Source organism: Puntigrus tetrazona, chromosome 11 (genome assembly GCF_018831695.1).
Source record: "Puntigrus tetrazona isolate hp1 chromosome 11, ASM1883169v1, whole genome shotgun sequence".
Lineage (NCBI taxonomy): Eukaryota > Metazoa > Chordata > Actinopteri > Cypriniformes > Cyprinidae > Puntigrus > Puntigrus tetrazona.
The window spans coordinates 15022297-15039403 of NC_056709.1; the positions used below are offsets into that span (position 1 = coordinate 15022297).

General features: G+C 38.7%; 1 protein-coding gene across 1 annotated transcript in view; it reads left to right on the top strand.

Annotated features, from left to right (window-relative positions):
- LOC122353556 (ephrin-A2-like) overlaps positions 1-17039 on the top strand; it is a 110624-nt gene extending 93585 nt beyond the window's left edge. Inside the window, exons 2-4 of the mRNA XM_043251332.1 lie at positions 3442-3734; positions 10925-10990; positions 14132-17039. Coding sequence (XP_043107267.1) covers positions 3442-3734; positions 10925-10990; positions 14132-14250 — 478 coding nt within the window. The 3' untranslated portion in view covers positions 14251-17039. The remainder of the gene's footprint in view (positions 1-3441; positions 3735-10924; positions 10991-14131) is intronic.
- Positions 17040-17107: the final 68 nt, after the last annotated feature.

The following is a 17107-nucleotide window of genomic DNA, read 5'->3' on the forward strand; positions in this document are numbered from 1 at the left end:
CTAAATAGGTTCTTTTTGGCATCAGGCTGTAAAAGCTTTTTGGGTTCTAACTGGATTGTAGACATGATGAAAATATCCCACTGTGAAAGGGAGGCTATACAGCTCATTTAGAGCTGATATGAGATCAGTTGTTGATGTAGCGGTGGAGGAAGAGTTCAGGGAGGTCTGATCGGGACTGTGTTCTGAGGACTTGAGGAGGAAGTAGAGCAGTGACTACAGTGTGATTGATGAAGCAAGCTCACCTAACTGCATGCATTAGCTCTCTCTAAACATTCTGGGCTCACTTATTGATATTTCCATCTGTCATCTCCCCCCACCTCCACCACCTCATACCCACCAGCCAACGGCTGTAAGGTCATTTTTTATACCGAGATACTTTTGAATCAAAGGGAATGACGTGTTGCCTCAGTGTCGGATCATTTGGCCGACTCCTCCGGATTTAATGACATCTGGGAGTGAAAGGGGGGACGGAGCATTGATATTGATTTGTTAAGGCGTAATGCACCGTATGAATCTGAAAGAGATATGCCTGACCCGCGGAATGTGTAGTAATGATAACGCACTTTGCATTAAAGGACCGCTAACACATGTTTTTATGGCAGGGTGATTAAATTTAGAGCTCCGTAAACATCAGGAGGGTCCTATGGCGGAGTTCTGCTCCCATTACTCTTTGCTTGGCTCTCGATATCGTTTACTGGAAAGCCGTGATTAGAGGCAAAATGACACAAAAACGCATAACAAGAAAATAAGACAGAGTACACGCGTCTCCGTGGAGAACGAAGTGTTTTCCCCTGCCAGGGAGAGAAATGTAGATGTGCTCTTTGCTGAGGCGGTATGAGATGAACATGGGTTGTTTTTATTGAGTTTGTTGGTTACAAGGCGAACTAAGACAGCCCCGGTGATGTAGTCCATGGCTACATTTCCCAAAAGCATCGTAAGCTTAAGTACATCATAGACCCATTGAAATGAATGAAGCTAAGATCAACTTTTGGGAAATGCAGCTGATGGCCAAAGATGAAAGTGACACAAAAAATTGGAGAGAGGGATAAAGTCATGCAGTTTGGTGGGGTTGTTCTCTGGGCCTCGGTGATAAGGCGAGGAGATGTCTGGAGGAGCTTCAGCTTTAGCTTGTGCTGCTACAGCTGGTGTTTGGCCTGGCTTGGCCCTTTGACAGTAATTCCAGACCTAGATTAGCTGTCATCTGATGCCAAATCTCACTCCAAACCCCCCGCCTACTGCCCCCTCACCCCTGGCCCCGGCCCTGCCCTCTCTCCCCTCAAAGACCTCCAAGAAAACAGAGCCGTGTGATGTTCTGATTCATGTAGACAACAATCACAGCCGGCAAAGTGAAGCAGCTTTTGAGTTTTCTTTGTTTATCATGTGATTTGCTTTTTGGGGGGGATGGATGTTTTATAGTTTGTAAAAGTCTTTGGTTTCATTCCAAAAACCTGCCTCCAGATCATAGATGTGGTCCAAATGCAAAGACTTTTCTAAAAGGTAGGCAGTTTTATGCTGCCTGCTAAGAAATCTTCTTTTAAGCCAAATACAGAAGCCAACACTTTTTTTTACTAAGAAAGTGATGAGTTTAGTGAGAAATATAAATCGCGGATGAGCAAAATGAATGAAATGGATGTAAATTAAATTCTAAATGAAAATTAATTTAATGAGAAAAGAAATGCCAGGTGGTTTAATCTTTTATTATTGCATAGAAAAATTATTTAAGCAAAAATGCTTTAGCAGGTGTGTCAGATGTACATGTGGGTCTCTCAGCTAGAGCACTGACACTGTGGACAGAAAAATATGAGGGATATTAAGGTTTTAACTCAAGTTCACACACAAACATATGTGTGTGTGTGTGTTTTACTACAGTATGTGTCTGCAAAGCATCCTGTTTCTTGAAAATCACATTTATAATTAGGTAAGGCTAAAAATCCTATTAAAATGAGACTGGTTCAAAGACTTTGCTTTTTAAGTCAGCATCAGTATTATGATATGATCTTTTATCATCTCTTAAAAATAATTAAAAAAAACCTGCTATTTGTCTGCAAGATCCAAGTTATGTGGTGCAACTAACATACAAAAGCATAAAAAAATATAAAAGGAAATTATATCAGAGTTGACTTGCATATGTGTCAGGATCAATTAGCCTCTTTAACTACAGATAATTTAACCTTTAATGCAAAATAACTACAGATTTTCAAGCAAGCAACCCCCCCCAAAAAGGTGTATATTTATTAACAAATAATTAATGAAAATAATTTGTGAAAATACTGTAATTGTGGTAGCTTTTGAAAACAATAGATGTAAGGGAATATATTATTACTTTTTTATGGTTAAACTACATGACATCTGTGAGATTTATGAGATTCCATCCCTATATGAATGTAGGCAGGATTTAGCACAGACCTTTTGTGTGTAGGCTTTTGTTGACCCCGTGTGTTTCTTTTGATTTCATCTCGTCTTTGTTTCACTTTGATATTCTCTTAAATTGGATGAAGCACCCTGGTATGGCTTCTCATAGTGTGAACACTTGATTTGAGTTTGCTGTCTTATGTTCCGTAGTGTCTGTAGTGAAGAGGGCTGCTTTGATGGTTTGGAAGATGGAGGATGGAGCAGGTGTGTCAACCGCACTGGTGACAGACCATTAGAGTCTCTCGGCTGGAGCCGTTAGATCTTATTCATGTAATCTTCACACTGTGGATAGAAAAAGAGGATCTGAAGAACTCAAGTTCACACACACACGTTCATGTGTGTGTTTTGCTGTTACTCTGTCTACAATGCATCCTTTTCTTGTGAACTGCAAGGCTTCATATCAGTATCAGTATCAATAAATAAAAAGGCTTCATATTTAATATCAGAAAAAAAGGCACGGTCGTAGATGTAGCTTAAGGGTAAATAAGCTGCCTTTAAATTTGACTTTTAATTTTCAGGTGAACTGTCTCTTTGAGTGTGCGAATTTTTTTTAGTATCTCTGCATTCGACTGCACATGAAGTCACAGTTCCACCGAAGTAACTGCAGTTTCTGCGTCTCGAGTCATACCTTCCTGCAGGTGCTCAATTTGTGTCTAAATTGCCCCAGCCAGCAAACTCATTTCAGAAGAGCTGGGCTGAAGCCAGACCATGTGAAAACCCTTAATGAAGTGGCTTTCTCTCTCTGAACCCCTGTCAATCTCTGCTCATCCACTTCCACTTGGTCATTCCAGTCAGTTTGGCCCTTAGCGCCAAGTCCCCCTCGACCAATCCCATCCTGTCACATACAACATGGAAAATATCTGCACTATGAGTGACAGGAGCTGCTAGCAATTTCTCTTTCGAGTTTTGTGTTATCTTGTGGATAAGTTGTGGAATTATGTTGTTGCGTTCTCATTCTTCGGCCTGTCATTGTGAGAACTTTGGCAGTTTTGTAAATCTCAACTAAGTTGTTTGTCTTTATTTCCTCAGATTCTTGCATGGTGAATACACAGTGGAGGTGGCCATCAACGACTACCTGGACATCTACTGTCCGCACTACGAGGACCATCTTCCTCAGGAGCGCATGGAACGCTACATCCTTTTCATGGTGAACTATGACGGCTACACCACCTGCAACCACCACATGAAAGGCTTCAAACGCTGGGAATGCAACCGCCCGATGAGTCCAAACGGGCCCCTCAAGTTCTCAGAGAAGTTCCAGCTGTTTACACCCTTCTCTCTGGGCTTCGAGTTCCGCCCAGGCCACGAATACTACTACATCTGTGAGTAACCTCCTCCTTTCTTGCTCTAATTCTTCAACTTCAAACCCTTCATCTGTGCTTTCCTTTTACCAGGTGTCAGTATGGCCCTAGGGTGCAATCATTCATTGAACGGGTGGTTCTTGGGTTACAGGAACTGGGGTGTAGAGGGTAAAGGAAGACTAGATAAGGACACTCAGTCTTCACAACAGCATCTGATCAATAACATGTGCCACACGGTTCAGTTTGCTGAAACCTGTTATTTGGTCTCTAGAGACATATGGCCGAATGCACAAATAAAATATACGTTAGTCAGTCTTTGGTTAATGCTATAAAGATATGGTTTAAAGAACCGTAACATAAAATTACTGGTTACGCATCTTGAATTTACATGAAATAAATCTGTTACGCACAGTGTTGTATATAGAGCAGGATATTGTTCGTAAATGTAGTTGTGTTTTAACAAACAGTAAGATAATGCTTGGTTCACACTGCACGATTTTCAAACTCGTTGGACCACCGTTGTTTTCGCACTGCATGACTATCTGGGGTAGGATTCAGTCACTTATGTGTTCACATTGAAGGATGGATCGGCAGCAGGGGGTTTCACACTGCATGACTTTACAATAGAAGAAATCGCAGACGGCTCTCTCCTGTCCGTAAACTACGCTTCACTCGAAAACACATGCAAAAGACCAGTGATCTCGTGCGAGAAGCCTGTGTCAGCGATACTTTCAGGTCACGTCTTTGACAGTTGCGTGATATTCACTCTCGTGAATGAGCACTGATTTGCCTCGATTTCAGGCATTTTTCAGCAATTTATCGAAACCTGTCTGCAAATAAAAACCGGAATAAAATCGTGCAGTGTCGCGATTAGAAGTCTCCTGAAGTTTCACATTACAAAAATAACACAATTTTTTTTGTGTGTGTTGATATTTCTATGGTGGGTTTTTTGAGGGACGATATTTTTGGTTTGATGAAGAAATAGGTTACCACCTAACAAAATAGCAATTTATTTTGAATACATTTATCATGTACTTTAATAATTATAATGAACCTTTATTTTGAGTAATACTTTTGCGTAATACACATTTCTTAATATTAAGCCCAAAATTTGTTTTAATGTCACTGTTGATAAGGATTGTATGATATTTAAATAATATTAGTGGAGCAGTCAGAACGAAGTACTTTTTATCAAGCAGTATACAATGAATGTGAAGGGGTACTACAGGCTGTTGAGAAAATTACACATTTTTTGCACCATAATTATTGTATTTTGATGTGTAAAAACACTTTTTTAGTTGGACTTGTTATGCAACTCATTGTATGCACTACTGCTTCATATAGATCTGGAATGAGAAAGGGTCAGTGGGTAAACTACTTTGATTGAAAGGTTTTAATGTTCAGTATGCATGGCATTGGACAATCATATAGGTATGTTATATATGTTCTCTTTCTGACTCAACCTATTGTTCATGTGTCCATGTTGATGCATTTCTGCACAGTAGGAAACTTTTTCTCTATAAAGCTGTTGTCTGTGTTGCATTTTGGTGCGGTGTGCCAGATCAACACATTCTCACTCCCGACTCGTCTCATATTGAAGATTGGTCAGGATCACTTGCCATTGCTTATTGACACTTAAGGTAGCCCCTTAGTGTGATTTTTCAACGTGAAGGTTTGTCGTTTTGAAATATTTGTCTTAGTTTAACTAATCAATAGCATTTCAAAACCAAGGCTGACGTAAGGCTTCTTCTAGTGGATTTTTCTGAATTTGCACACAGACTCATTTTGCCTCTGTAGTTGCATCTGCCTGTTCTATCGGGTGTTTTATTGACAAATGGTAGGTTATGGGGCAGGGATAATATAAATAATAATTTAAAATATAATTTAAACATGATGATAACATTTCCAGTATCTTTTGCGTCAGCATATTGATGCCAAGGGTTTCTTTAAAGCAACAGAGCACCTGAACATAGAAAAGTAACGCTAAGGGGTCCTTGTGCATCAAAAAGTGATGCCGAAGGGTCCTGACCAAACAGCAGTATTTGACAAGTTTGGATTGAGAACGTGTTGGCCAGATGGACCACTCTTTTCCAGTGCTAGCTATTTTTAACATATCAAAATCAGTTATTACTGTCACTTAAATATCTTCTTTGCTCTGTTGTATTTGTTGAAGTCCTGTCTGGTGCAGTTGGAACTCGAGACATTTATCGCAGTGATTTAAATGTCTAGGACTTTAATCAGAGTCCAGTTCTAGTGAAGTCCCTTGGGAGCAGGGTTTGGCAGTGTCCTGGTGTGTCCGTCTGATGAAAATGTCAATTTGTTGAATGGCACGTGCACTATTAGCAGTGCACTTTGCCGCTCTGAGTGAGATCGGTGCAAAACCAGTTACCAAGGCCATCATGCGTAACTCTCCAAATTATGCTGATTGGTCAAATCATATTTAACTGAAGGATCCTGATGGGGGTAATTGCATCCACAGCTTCTGGGGTGCCAGCCATTACCATTTTTCAGATAACAACAGCTAAAAGCCATTAACCTGGAGGGGGAGTTTTTGGCTCGGGATGGTGCCCGGACGACAGGCCTGACACCTCGTCCTCCGGAGCCGACCCGCCCACCGCCTCAAGGTCAGACCTTCGTCCGGCCGGACGAATCAAGTGGGGTTCTGCTTTATCCCGTTCTTTCACTTTCACTTGCATGACAGGGGGGAATTTGCCGGGGTGCATCTGTCCCTGTTTCACTAATGGTCTTGTGAAAGGTGTCCTTTGGCCTGATAAAAAGGGCTCCCGCTGGGCACAGGCAAAAGGAAAAGGCTCAGGGCAGCACGCAGGATGCATTAATGAGGCAATTTCTCCTCTTTTTTGTTTTTTTCCCCCTCTTTTTTATTCTCACTTATGCTTTTTTTCTCTGTGTGTGTGTGTGTGTGTGTTTATTCCAACTTTCAGAAGAGAGAAGGGACTTTGAGAGCAAAGTTTTCGTGTGATAAAAGAATGTGGCTTTTTATCCTAAATGAATGCAGCTCATTAAGTAGAACAGCATGATTTTTACCGCTCACCATGCTTGCCGTGTCCCGGGTTGCCTTAGAACTGGCCCGGTGCCCTCAGAGCTCGGCAGTTCAGAGGTTTGGGGCTCGGGGGGACCCAACCTGTAGCTCAGCTCATGACTATAAACCTCCCATTGTGTGTCGGGACACCTGATCCTGAAAGCATAGTCACACAAATTGCTCTTTTGAAAGCTAAAAGCACATTTGTCCTAATAATCGTTGAAGAGTCATTTCTAATGGTTCATGGCCATCTGTTGTATCTAACAGCCAAAGATTTAGTGCTTAAAGGAGTAGTATTACCTTTTACTGCTCTAACTTATCAACACCCAATGGTTTTTAAGAGTTAACGCACTTAAAAATGAGAATGTTGCTCTAAACCCAACTCGGTATCATGAGGAAACATTTCTATTTTAAGTTTTGAATTATATATATATACCAGTATAGTATAAAAGTGCAGCTGCAGGGTATCTGCTGGGTAAATATATTTGTAGCATACTCAGCATGAAATAAATGTATGTTTAAAAACATTTTATTTTTCACTAGGGACCCTTAGTCCACTTCTAAACCCATTGTTAGGCATAGGCAGATTACACAAAAAGGTATGAATGAGATACAAATTTGTCATCAGTTTGCCAAAATGGAAAATAGTTCCAAATTGCTATGATATTGTGTTGTCCAAATCTTTTTGACAATCTTTCTTTAGACATAAAACCAGAAAATGACAACAAAAGAATGTTCGTTTTGTTTTTTTGCATACAGTAAAGATGAATGGAGAACAGACACCGCCAAGCTCTAAAAGAGACAACAAAAATTATCATAAAAGATAGCTCTCATTCACATTCAAATATGGAACATCAAGAATCATCACACCAGGTTTGAAATGGTTATCGATCACATCAGTGCAAGTTTGAAAAAAAAAAGCGAAGATGAGATTTAATAGCTTTGCCAGACAGAAATGACAGAATTTTTTTTTCTTTAGACAAAGCTATTGGGTGGCTTTAGGACACTTTGAATATAGCGTACAAGTCCTACATCCTTTTGGCTTTTTTAAGCTTGATGGCATAGCTTCAGTTAAACTTTCACTGAATGGAAAAGAGCAGCTCAACGGAAGAAGATGAAAATAGTTTGGGTGAGATTTTCATTTTTGAGTAAACTATTTCTCTCATTTCTGTCATTCGTAAATGTGCTGTCCGTTTGACCCAGAGCAGGCACAGGGTGTCTCGAGTGGGTATCGCTTCAAATATCATGGCTGTCCAGGAAATTGAGGTGGTGGGCGTCACAGAAATGTCGCCAAACCAGCGGGGCGTCCTAGACCTTCCTTCCATCCATGGGACGTTGTCATCCCTGTTGCGAGGGGAAAACGGAGACACAGAAGAGGGTCAATCATAGAAAAAAGAAAGGAAAGAAAGAACCCAGGGTTCAAAGTTTGCACTCGAGGCCGGGTGTTTCTTATGCCTGTCCTGAGCTGTTTTTAATGTAGTCCGCCCTGTCGCTTGGTGCGAGACCCGCTATTGTGCACCTTTTGTTCCAGACAGCGGCCTGGGCTGAGAAGTACTTAGTCTGGCTATTCATCAGACGAGGCCGGCTCCTCCTCCAGAGAAGTGTTTGGCTACTATCAATATTGTTGCTGTCATGGCCCCTGGGGTTATGAGGCAAAGGGCTCTGCCACGGGGTTACCAGGGGGGTGACCGAGGCTTAGTTTGGTTATCCCACAACAATAGAGGATGTCCATCACCTTTGGGTCGACCCCGCCTCGACCCACCGGAGAGGGTGACTGAGTGAATGGCAACTGTGACATTCTCACAGGCCTGTGTGCTTGAATGCAGCAAATGGGAATTTCAGAGACTCCCAACACACACACACACACACACACACACACACTCAGTATGCCAGATCCCTGATAGCCCTCTGTTCATACACACATCTCAAAAATCTCTTTTCTTCATACATACTTTCATCATAGCATAAGTTCATTTTTAAGTGTTTATAAAGTTCGATTTCACCTAAAATGGCCAAATTTGTCTTTCATAAAATGTTAAGAGTGAGCAGAGTGAATCATTTGTGGGCTGGTTCCCCTGAAAAGTGTAAACACTTTTAAAAATCTCTCTCTGCAATATTCATCAATGATTAATAGAATTTCTTAAAATAAAATCATTGTGAAACATCATCACAATTTGAAATAAGGGAATCACTTCATAATATGCCTGCTGTTTTGTATTTTCATGTATATTTTTTTATCAGTAGAAAGTTTAGAAGAACACACTGCTAAATGCTTTTCTAGATTTGTTTTAAAACAATGTTAAATCAGGAAGGATTTTCTAGACAAGTAAAAATTATAGTCTTGTTTTCTGAGAAAAAAAACTAATTAAACTAAATTAAGTGAGTTTTTACTTAGAACAAGTAAAATAATCTGCCAATGGGATAAGCAAAATTATCTTGTTTTCTGTTTGAAATTGGAAGATTATTTTGCTTGTCTTAACTTCGCTTGACTTAATTTTGACTTGCTTTATACTGATAATATTTACTTCTAGAAAATCCTTCTTTATGTAAGAGTTTCTAGATATTTTGGCTGATAACAAGACAAAACATCTAAGCTAGAAAAGTATTTTTTACAAAAACATTTTGAAATATTTTATTGTGATCAGAATGCTTTTTTAGCCCAAAGAATTTCATGAGTTATTTGTGTTTTCTGACCATTGGGATAGGTGTCTTTGAGAAACCAGTTTAGTAGTACAGTGCTACTTTTTGGTATTTTTTGTTTTATAAAATGCAGCAAGGAACTGTCTGATTTTTGTTGTCCACTAAACCAAAACATAAGCTTAGATTTTGAGATTATTATTTTTTTTGAAGGCATAAGAACACCATGTGCCAGTTTTACGTCCACACACTTAAGAACACCTGTTAGAGCAGAATTCACCCAAAAGAAGCTTTTGTGCAGAACACATCAGCTCTCCATTAGCTGAGCCGCTGAGTGATTTGTGGTAATTGCTAAAGGAATTTTTATGTATCTGAAGAGCAGACAGAAAACTGTTTCATGGCAAAAATCGTGATTTGTTTTCCATTTGCGATCTTAAAAAATTAGCCAAAAATCCATTTGTGTGCTTTTGAAGGAGATAAGGGGAAACGAGTGCCAGAATGAAGTTACACTTTCAGTAGAGAACTGATTCAAAGTGCTTTCTCTTAGCCAGTGTGTGTGTGTGTGTGTGTGTGTGTGTGTGTATGTTTGTGAGGATGAGAGAGAGAATGAGTGAGTGACTCACATGGCAGAGTAATGGAAATTTGTTCATTGCTCTCCAGGCAGATGTTGTGTCTGGTTCAGAGAGTACAACTTCTCCTGGTCTCCTGGTGTTAGCAGACATGGCCTCACCAACGAGACTGAATCTCACGTGTGTTTACCATCAAAGCACCACATGGCCCTACTCTTGACTTTTTCTATTTTGCAGTGCTATAAAGCACAACGGTGCGGTTTTTTAAATACAAAGTAAAAATCTACCAGCAGGGCTTAGCTGGGTCATTCTAACCCAAATAACCTATTTGTGCACTAAAGGTTTCTGCTTGGTGAGTTTAGTATTATTTCTATTTATTTATATTAATTTAAAAAAAAAACTTTGCATTTTTTGCATTTATTGAAAAATAAAATGGTGTGAAATATTGTAACAGTTTATATTTCTTATCATTATCAATGTAGAAAAAATGAATTATTATAATTTTATAATTATTTTTGATACATTTGATGCATCTTTGGCTGAATAATGAATGAATACATTTGTAAAAATCCTAAACTTTTGTATATAGAAATATAGAAATATATTAATACCTTGAATCTCGGACTGTCATTGGTTGCACTTTCTTCGATTCAGTTACATCATTTGCAGTGTATGATGAGTAGATAGTTCTTTAAATAATTTAAGTAGTCACATTTTTCTTTTTATTTCTTTTCATCAGAGTCTATAAAAACGGTGCTCAGACTGTGCTTTTTTTAAATAAATAGGAAAAAATACTTCCCGAATGAAAGCGGCGGGTGTTGTGCGGTTGGTTTAGTTGGCCGCTCTGTGATTTAGGACAGCCGTTTAGATATTATAGTTTAAACCCGTCTAAACATATCGTGTCAAATCACATAGATTTATGGCTCTTTAATGAATATTAACAGTAATTGTCATTTTCTCCGCAGCCTCACCACACCCCAACCTCGGTGGGAAGCCGTGTTTGAAGCTGAAGGTGTACGTCAAGCCTACGAGTAAGTCTATCCCAGTGTCTGCTCTCCGTCCAGTGGTTTTATTTATGGTCATACTTGCAAATCAGTACCAGGAATCTCACATCCCAGTCCTCGTGTCCAGCTTGATTTAACCCAGCAGGTCAACCATGGGAATTCTAGGGACACCTGTATTAACTCCAGTGATGGGTGAAATGCTTAGCTTGGTGCAATTCATCTTTAGGAACTCCGCTCCCATCGCTCTAGACCTCCACTGATGACTAAGACAGCTTGTTTTATGGGGCCGAAGGTTTTATGGGGCCGATCATTCATGATCCCAGAAACGGTGGAGCGATAGTGTTGCCCCTCAGGGGCACTCGCTGTAGGAAGCTATTCATCTCACATAGGCCAGATAACAATCAAAAACGTTGACCTGCAACTAATCAAGCTAAGCAGGTCCGGACGCTAAGAAACCTGCAGGGGTTCCCACACACGAGCCACTGACACCAGGACAGCCCGCAGTTAAATAGAGGCCTTGGTTTGTTTAACCCCTCATCACAGGCAGACGTGCCAGCTATGGGTAACACCGCTTAAATCTTTCTCCCTCATGACTGCGACGCGTCACACACGTCCAGAAAATATGTTCGCTAAGTGGGGTTTTAATATACGGCCTTTGGATGCGTCTCATCTAGACCCGCTCAGCACCAAGAAGTAAGTAAAACATGGGTACGCTGCAAGAGGTAGACGTGAAAAGGTGTAGAGTGAATGTTTGAACGCTCTCATGACACTTATCCTACAGCTGTTAAATAAAAAGCTTTTGAGAGAACATTAATATTTATTAAAAATAAAAAATGGGCAGTATTATAGATGTTTCCCCAGTACGGTTGAGAACTGAGAACTGGTTCTTATGCTGTAGATACCATATATTTTGGGGTCCGTGACTTGACATGTTCTGATCATAACTACACTTTATCTCGAAAGTCCAATAATGGCATTGTTCTAATTATAGGTAACTTTGCAGCTACATGTCAAATAACTCTCACTACAGTATCTGTAGTCTGTTTTAGGATAAGGGCTAGTAGGATAATTTGACACGTACTTGCAAAGTTAATAAAAAGTCAGTAGAATGTCTGTTGGGGACTGTCAAAATAAAGTGTTAGCATATATTAAGCAGACAGTCTATTACTCTAATGACTGATATTTGCAAAGTTACTTATAGTAGAACTGGACCATCTCACCTAAGTACTTTGCATCTTGTATTATTGTTTAGAAAAATATTTTATTCAAACTGATTATTTGCATTTAAAAAAAACAGGAAATGATGTCATAGATTGGACAATAATCTTCCAAAAAAAAAAAAATGGATCTTCCAGTTGTAAAATGTGGTTAGACTCACCAAAAACCGAATTATATTAATTCATAATTTATCATATTTGTAAAATATCATTTTTACCTCCAGAAATATATTTTTAAAATTTCAACAAAAAGGAAAATGTAACGTTTTACCAATTTTGTTTGGTAAAATATGAATAGTTCAACCAATAAATGAAAATGCTGTGATCATTTGCTTACCTTTATGTTGTTCAAATCTTGTATCAACTTCTGTTAAACTTAAAGGAAGGTACTTAAAAGCGAACCCTCATATACATTTTGTAAAGACATGAGGGTGAGTAAATGATAAAGGAATGTTCATTTTGGGGTGAACTATCCCTTTAAATTAAACTTTGTCAAATGCAAAAAAGAAAATTTTTATAATGTGGAATGTAAAAATGTCTACTTTGAGGTTTCTTTTATGCCTATGAAATTATCGTTAAATTCCTTACCATTCCCACCGCTATTTTCCAGAGTCATCATTTAGGGGTCGTAGAAGTTTGGAGGAGAAGCCTCAGCTCATATGACAGCCCATTAGCGTGATGTAATTGTTAGCAAACAGAAGTGTTCCAGAGAGCAGTTCAGACAATCACATGCAAATTGAAATAACGATTCACCTCTCGCTCTATCATTTATCTGTTTACAAGAGCACTTGTGATTCCATCCAGCTTCTCGGAGATAATGTACACTGCCTTTCACAGCGATTAGATCTCACGAGAGTGTGAGAGTCGAAAACTGACTGAAGTTTAGTTGATCGTTCGAATTCCAGTTCACGGAAGTCGAGCTTCAGAGATGCGGAAAGTTGTTGCAGAGGCCTGGATATCGTTTCACTGGGGTGTGGGCTTTGGGGTGTTTTCATGAAATATTTATATGTGCATATCCAGGATGGAGAGTAGCGAAAAAGAACAACAGATGCCTGTCAGTGAAAAGCTTTATCATCCGCCCTGACCCCTCCGTGTCTTTGTTTATTTTCCTGCTCTCTGACGGGGTGGAATCTTAGTCTTGTTGTGGACACAAGGGTTAATCTAAGCCCCAGACCCCATTTTAATGTCTGTAGGGATCAAGGAAGGGAATTGTTGGACCTGAGACAAAAGCCCAATGAAAGGCAGGCTGGGAAAAAGTACAAGGATGGGCCAGGGGCTAGAGGAGGCGGCAATGAGGGAGTAAAGAATGCAGTGCCTTCACACTGAAGCTCTGGCCCATTTTTCATAGAGACAAGATGAAGATGTCTGAGTGAAAATATGTTAAAGGTGTGATGAAGCAGGGGTTCTTAAAACAGATCTCTTACTAATAGTAAAATATATATATAAAAACAAGATTTGTCGAGAAAGATAATTTGTAATATGTATGTAAATTAGATATATATATATAATTATAATTAATACATTAATACATTTATATATTCATATTTAATATATAAACATAACATATTTTTCTTAAATATATATATGCATGTGTTTGTATATATACTCAATAAATATACACAGTAAACCTTTATTTAGTTAATAATTTGACAGCACTCTTAATTTCTTTTAATAATTTATATATATATATATATATATATTATATATATATATATATATATATATATATATATATATAACATATATAATCATATGAAAATCATATTATCTGTCCCTGCATCAATAAAAATCCTATAATGCTTTGTTGTTATTTTCTGGATTTTCTAGATGATGTTTTTATTGTACATAATGTGGAGCAGACAGGAAGAGGTAAATGTGCAACAGTAACAAAAAGTATAGATTATGATTATTAATGTGCAATTTCCTTTTCTCTTCTTTCTTTCTTGGTCAGATGACTCTCTGTACGAGTCTCCGGAGCCGTTCCTGACAGATGACTCCAGCGGCGGTTGGGCATTAACACCCAGCCTGTGGCTCATGCTTCCGCTGCTTCTGCTCCTGTGTCCCTCATAGCATTATCACCCTCTGAGAATAACCACGCCCACCCAACCCGCCCGCCCCCATCATGCATCACAATGACAGGCCCCACCCCTTAAGTTCTGGAGTCCAGCCAACAGACGTTGATAATGGATTTTTACCCAGCCTGCAACCCCCCGCAGGACAGCCGCTAACCAGCCCTCATTTGCAATGACAATTACGCCGCGCCCAAATTTGGGCATTCCTGCATCGGCGCTCTTCCCCGACCGAGAAGAGACGTGTGAATTGGCCGGCTTTTTTAAGAGCGCTCTACTTTTCTGCCAACATCCCGCCATCATCTGCGTGTCAGGAGACAGATTCATCCGAATCGCTCTGTTTGTCTGCGTTAACCACCTACCTGAGCCTTCACTGTCACCTGAGCTCAATTTTCACGTTTGTGAGAGCGCGTGCGAGTCTCGATGCTCGTGTTTGCGTGTGTGTTTGTGCTCGTTGGTGCGCGTGTGCCGATGTTCGAACAAATGTACAGAGCAGTCACAGTCCTTTACAAAATGACTAGAAAAAACTCGTTCCATTACACATTGAGAGAAGAAGACAATTCTATCTGTGAATCTGCCAAAGACACTACTTAAACTTTTTTTAATAAGGGGAGTGGGGAAAATACTGGCTTTGGTAGGAGATTACGTGCAACCATGGAACATTTCAGGCTTTTAGAGTCGTGGGAGGGGAGTGACAGGCAACAGCGTAGATTTTTCTATTATTATCTTTTTTTGTCATACAAAAAAGAAACAAAAAACAAGAATGTTGCATAGTTTAAAAAAAAAAAACATAGCTAAAATGGCCTTTTTTCACTGGTGCTTAATCTGAAATGAGCTTGTCTGTCTTGAACTGCAAAAAGATCATTTTCTTAGTTATTATTTTTGACTTGTTTTCCTGTAAAGATATTAAAACCTTTGCAAAACAAGATACGTTTAATTGAAAAGAAAACTATCGTGTAAGATATATTATTTCAAATAATAGTCCAATATCGAGCGATGTTTTATTTACCCTATTGGAAATTACGGAGCCCGTTAAGTTGACCGCTTCAAAAAAAGGAGAAAGGTTTTCTCTGGAAAATTCCCAGTTTGAAAAGGGATACAACATTTCTTGATTTTTCACATAATAGAACGACGGTTTGTCTCATTCACGTGTCAAGAAAACAGAAAATGTTTCTTGTACACGCTGAAAACAAAACAACAAAACGGTCCATTGTGAATAAATTTCATTGTATGAAAAGGTTTTTTGCATGCATGTATCGCTGGAAAAAAATAGTGTTGAAACAAATTTCGCTCGGAAACCATTTACAAGTTACAAAGAAATGACAAGCGGATTTTGAAGTAGAAAGAATTAAATATTTTTTTTGTTTTGGTTTGGTTTTTCACTTAATTACATTTTAACTTTAAAACTTTTTTTTATGTAGATGTAGAAGTTTTTGTGGCACTTTAGGGGCTCCGTAGCAAATAATCATCTTTTTCGGTTTGCTTGTTTGTTTAAGCGTAATTCTGACAAAATTGATGTTTTAAAAAAAAAAAATATTTTTCCAAAATAATAATAATAATAACAACAACAACAATTCATATATATATATATATATATATATATATATATATATATATATATATATATATATATATATATATATAAAATTGTGAGATGTATTATTTCAAATAATAATCTTACACCGAGTGACATTTTATTTTCCCTTTTGGAAAACGGTGGTCTTAATATCCGACGTTAATATACACAAGACAAAAATACAGATTAAGAGAATGTATTTCTGCAGTGTATACAGTGCCAAGTGGAAGAGGGGATGTCTGTGTCGAGGAAGTGTTTGTTGTCAGGTCAGCTTTCTAACTTTCGTCTCAGCCTGTGTCGCTCTTTATATCTGCCTCTCTCTCTCTCTCTCTCTCTCTCTAACTCTGTTTCTTTCGGTCTCTCTCTGTCTCTCGCTCTCTCTCTCGCTGTCATTTTTGAATGTGGTCTGTTCTATGTGCCGCCCCGTCACGCATAGATCTCCCACACTTGCACTTGCTCCCTTTATCCGTGCTGAGGAGGACCGCTGAATGAGAGGCCTCAGGACCCTGAGCGCCCGGTCGCTGTGACATCGCTGTGACATCATAGGCTTCTGCGTAAAAGACTGACGGACCGAGGCCTTGCACTGCAACTAGAAACGCTACATGAGACTCCATATGAGGGATTCAAAATCCACATAGCACTTCTGCTTTTGAGACAATTTCATGGAAGAAAAAAAAAAAGAACGGAAAGGAGAAACTATAAAGATGTGGGAATATTTGTGAGTTGGAATTGTTTTGTGACTGTAAAAATATATGTCATGAAGATTTCAAAGGCAAGTCGGCATGGATCGTCTAAGAGAACGAGCAACGTTTTTTAAATGTTTGTTGGAACTTTTATATTTTACTTATTCCCGTGTTATTTTTAACTTTTCAAAAGAGCAGCAGAAATTATTCATATGTGATATGAAATTATAATGTAGACCCTTGAATTATTAGAGCAACGATGGTACCAGTTCTGCAGTTACATGAGTCTAGACGAGTCAGATGTTGCTGTTGTTGTTGTTGTTGTTTCCTGCTTGTATCACGATGCATTCTGGTACATGTAGTCCTGAAATGTTTTGTTTTTCCTTTCTCCAAGTGTTACTATGAGATTATTTTTATTCGTTAATCATGTGGATAAAACATATTTTGAGTTCATATAAAATGTTCAAATGCTCTGGCAAAGGACAACTACAAGAAAAAAAGGAAAAAATGAAATAAAGCTTTTTGTTTACATTTTGTTTAAATACATTTTTAACAATGAGGGAATTTGTAGGCTTTAACTCCGAATGAAATTCATGATG